Source organism: Colobus angolensis, unplaced genomic scaffold, assembly GCF_000951035.1.
Source record: "Colobus angolensis palliatus isolate OR3802 unplaced genomic scaffold, Cang.pa_1.0 Scaffold73, whole genome shotgun sequence".
Lineage (NCBI taxonomy): Eukaryota > Metazoa > Chordata > Mammalia > Primates > Cercopithecidae > Colobus > Colobus angolensis.
In genome coordinates, this window is record NW_012121043.1 from 11,373,008 (window position 1) to 11,377,395 (window position 4,388).

The window sequence follows — 4,388 nt, forward strand, 5'->3', positions numbered from 1 at the left end:
ATCCACCCACCGCCTCAACCTCCAAAAGTGGTGGGATTATAGGCATGAGCCACCACGCTTGGTCGCTTTGGTTATATTTTCTGTGTAATAACAAATAGTTTACATTGTCATATTCCCAACTGTCTCTAGATTTGAAAAGAGATAAAAATCTGTTTTTAAAAAATAAATAGCAGTAAATATAGGAGATTAGTTTGTGTTAGCTAAAGACATTTATGTGAATGTAGCTGTGAAAGGTATTCTAAACTTGTATCTTATTTTGCTTCCAGAATTCTGGAATTTCCTAGTATAATAGAAAAGAAGGCCTTTGGTTCATTTGGGGCTAATTTAATCTTATTATTTAGAGTTTAATAAGGACCGAGAGCAGTGGCTCATGCCAGTAACCCCGGCACTTTGGGAGGCCAAGGTGGACAGATCACTTGAGGACAGGAGTTTGATACCAGCTTGGCCAACATAGTGAAACAATATTGCGACTGAAAATACAGAAAATTCGTCGGGTGTAGTAGTCCCAGCTACTAGGGAGACTTAGGCAGAAACTCTGGGGGTGGAGGTTGCAGTGAGCTGAGATCATGCCGCTGCACTCCAGCCTGGGTGACAGAGCAAGACTGTCTCAAAAAAATTGTTAAATAAAGTTTAAGGTTAGAAACTTTTTGGTGAAATATTAAATGGCACGTGTAATGGCATGATTCTGTTGTCTTTGGAAACTGTCTCAATAATCGTGTATGTAGAACAACCCAAAGACAAGAATGCTTGAATAGACTAGAAAGTATTTTTTAAACTGCCAGAGAATAAACAGAAACTATTGCAGAACTGTATGTTTTCTTGCCCTGAAACTTTCAAATTAGGTACTTTTAAAAAGAAATCTTCCCAAATAACTAATAAAATGTATTCATTTTATTGCTTTGTCTGCATGGAAAAAGTTACTGCTCCCAGATGTTAATATTAGACTTACAAACTATGCAGGAGTATTCCAATGAAAGAGGATTGATCAAGTACACTTAGTTTCATCTCCTCCCCAACTCTAACAGAAAAGAGACTTTTAAAAGATATAACATAGATGGACAAAAAGAAGGGAAGTAGTGAAAATGGCATCCAAATTTTGGAAGCTGAATATTTGATGAACGTTGAATTACTTAACAGACTTGAGAAAGCTGACTTGAACTACCAGTGGGGAAAACTGAAAAGCAGCCTAATTTACATTGCAGATGCAAAGCCTCAGAAATCGGTGGAAATTGAAAATGAGGATGAACGTGGGATAAAAAGAAAATATATGATTATACATCTTCCCTTTAAGATAAAATTGAAGGTTTATTTTCTGCAGAGTCAAAGACAGTGTCTCTGGACTAGAAAACCCTAGGTGCACAACTGTCTGGCGGTGCTGAATTGAAAAATGAGGAAAAAAAGTTTTCATGCTGAATATTATAACTCCCTTCTACTTCTCCTATGTCTCCCAGAAAACAATGACAGTAAGCAGGATATAGGAAGAGTTATCTTTGGGGAATCAGACCAGCCTAAGAGCAAAGATCAAAAGGTATTAATATTGGACATCCCAAGGAAATGGCTTGGCCAGACGTACTAAAAAGGAAGACCACATTTGACAAGCTTCACACATGTTTGCAAATTCCAATCAACTTTTTAGTGTTCACTTATACATAAGAGCAGATGGCAAAGGATGACCAGGCATTTGAGGATGAAAACATTATAAAATATGGGAATGCCCACAAACAATAAAAGTGGGTTCGAGTAAGTAGAATTTATATAGAGAGAACATTTCAAAAAACTGTTAAAGAGTATCCTCAAAGAGATTAAGAGGTGTTGCTTCCATGAATAAAGGCAAGAAACTACTTGAAAAGAAAGAACAAAAAAAATGAGTTCTTGGAAAATAAGAATATAATAGTATAAATGAAAAATTTAATTTTGAAAAGATGATAAAATAGAGGCAAACTCCCGGAAAGTAGAGCAGAAAGACAAAGAATAGAAAATTGGAAAGGAAAGTAAGGGGTCATGTTCAGGAGGCCCAATATCCAAATAATTGGAAATTCAGAAAGAGAAAACAGAAAAAAATGGAGGATAGCAAATCCTCGAACAGTATTTTCTAGAACTAAATCAACGAGTTTTCAGTGGACAGACTTCTCAAGAGCTCAATACAGCGGATAAAAATATTCCCACACCAGCAGGCATCATTACTGAAATTCAGTGCTTCAAACAGTAGAAGATTCTGCAAGCTTCCTGTGAAAAAAATGAAAAGCTTCCTGAGGAAAAAAAGAATAAGAAAACAGAGTAACACCAGATTTATCAACAGCAACAACTTAGAACCTGTAAGATAATTGGGAAATGCCTGGAAGAGTCCAAGGAGGGAATAATAGAATTATATACTCAGGCAGTATGAGTGTATTTTGACAGTAGAATAAAGCTATCTTCAGCTATATAGCATCTGAAGAATTTACTTTCTATGCGTTTTACTAAGGTATCCACTGAGAATAATATTTTTCAAAAACAGGAAAATCTTGGTATGAGCATTATCAAGGAAAAAAAAAAGGAAATAAACCAAGAAGAGAAAATTAAGAGATCATGACACAGGAAAACCAGCACAAGAGAGGAGGGGAAGGAATCCCCAGGATATTAATGGAGACCCTGGAATGATAATGAAAGAAGATATTGTAACAAAATGACTGGGGCAGGCATAGAGAAACTGAGTATAGATTCTAGAGTTTTTTTAATAAGACTCTGAGGAAGAGTTATTCAAGAAGGCAAAGTTGATGGACTATGTAAGGTACTTCATAGTAATAAAGGTTTAAACTCTGGGAGTGATGCAATTGAATTAGAGTTAGGTACATACAACAATTAAATAGATGAGTTGGATGGGAATGGGAAAGACAATTATTAACTCTAGAGGGATAAAATATAGAAGAGAAAAGGAAAAGTAAGTATACCACCTGTCTTAGCCGTGAATAGCATTTACATAGTCATCATATTGACAGTGACTATATTAGTGTATTAGGAGAATGGGGGTATTATGAAGGTTGCCTAGAAGCAGCATGGGAGTGTGAGAGAGCTGATGTCTCATATTACATTGAAGGAACTGATATTTGAAGAAGTCACAATAAAAGTATATTATTTAGAGGTATTATAAGTATTCATCTAAAAGGGAGTTATAAGTAGTTGCCCCTGAAAGGGAGGAATGGAGATGAAGCAAAGTACTGCTGTTTCGCTTAGAAATCTCATAGAACTAGTTGACTCTATGCAAATGTACAACTTTAATAAAAATAATAACTGTAGGATGAATTGTGCTTTTAAAAAAGCAGGTGTAGCTGGACCTAGTGCACACTTGTAGTCCCAACTACTAGAGAGGTTCGGGTGGGAGGACCACTTGTGCCCAGAAGTTCCAGTACAGCCTAGGCCACATAGCAAGATCCTATCTCTAAAAAATAATAATAACAAAAGCAAATGTATACATAAGCTTCCAACATGTTGTATAGATTTGACTTAGATTACTTTAGAAAATATATTTTGCCCTATAGAGATTAATAATTTTTGTTTTTTGTTATCAGATCAGATCCAGACTGTGAAGACATGAAAAGATAATAGTTGGAAACCTCTGCAATTTTCAATTCAAGGAATCTATCTAAGGCAAACAGAATACTTCACATTTTGTAAAAGATGTATATGCATCAAAAAATATAATTTTCTGCTTGCATTTATGGACTCTGAATGACCTTTTTAAGAACATGGGACTTCAGGTATGCTAATTTGGCCATTAATTATTTAAAAACTGAATATTCCCTCAAAAGGGCTCCCTAAAATTATCAACTTCTTAGTGAAGGTCTACATTTGATTGTTTGTAAAATGTCTAAAAGTCGGAGTTATAAGCCCATCATAATTTATGATATGTTCAATATATTTTATTTTTTAATTGTCTTTTTTAAAAATTTAGTTTATCACTTTGCAGTATGAATTGTGCTTGTGAAAAAGAACTTTAAATATTTATAAGGGACCATGGGTAATTAATATATATTCAATTTTTACGATGTGTCACCGTCAACAAAATGTAAAATGTAATGTACCAACTAGTGTGCTTTGTTTATGCTGAAAAGAATAATGCTCTATTAGTATGGTATTTGGTGTCATACTGTCAAGCATTTGTAAACCATCTGAGACTAACTTAAGCTGAATTTATTTATTCGTTGTATGTTGAACATCTCTACACCAACTAATCAGGCATAGTCCTAGGCAATGATGATACGGGGTAAATAAGACATATCCTTATCTTCAGATAACTTAAAATTTATTGAGGGATAATTTGAGAAGCTTTTCATGGATAGTATCTAATTTTATTTCATTGGCTGAATGAAAATATTGCGACTTCAGATTAAGAGATATAAAGTAAATTA

The 4,388-nt window shown here is 34.5% G+C and overlaps 1 protein-coding gene across 1 annotated transcript in view; it reads left to right on the top strand.

Moving 5' to 3' along the window:
* ARL6 (ADP-ribosylation factor-like 6) overlaps positions 1-4,052 on the top strand; it is a 35,179-nt gene extending 31,127 nt beyond the window's left edge. Inside the window, exon 7 of the mRNA XM_011927660.1 lies at positions 3,549-4,052. Within this exon, the coding sequence (XP_011783050.1) occupies positions 3,549-3,574 (26 nt within the window). The 3' untranslated portion in view covers positions 3,575-4,052. The remainder of the gene's footprint in view (positions 1-3,548) is intronic.
* The last annotated feature ends 336 nt before the right edge of the window (positions 4,053-4,388 follow it).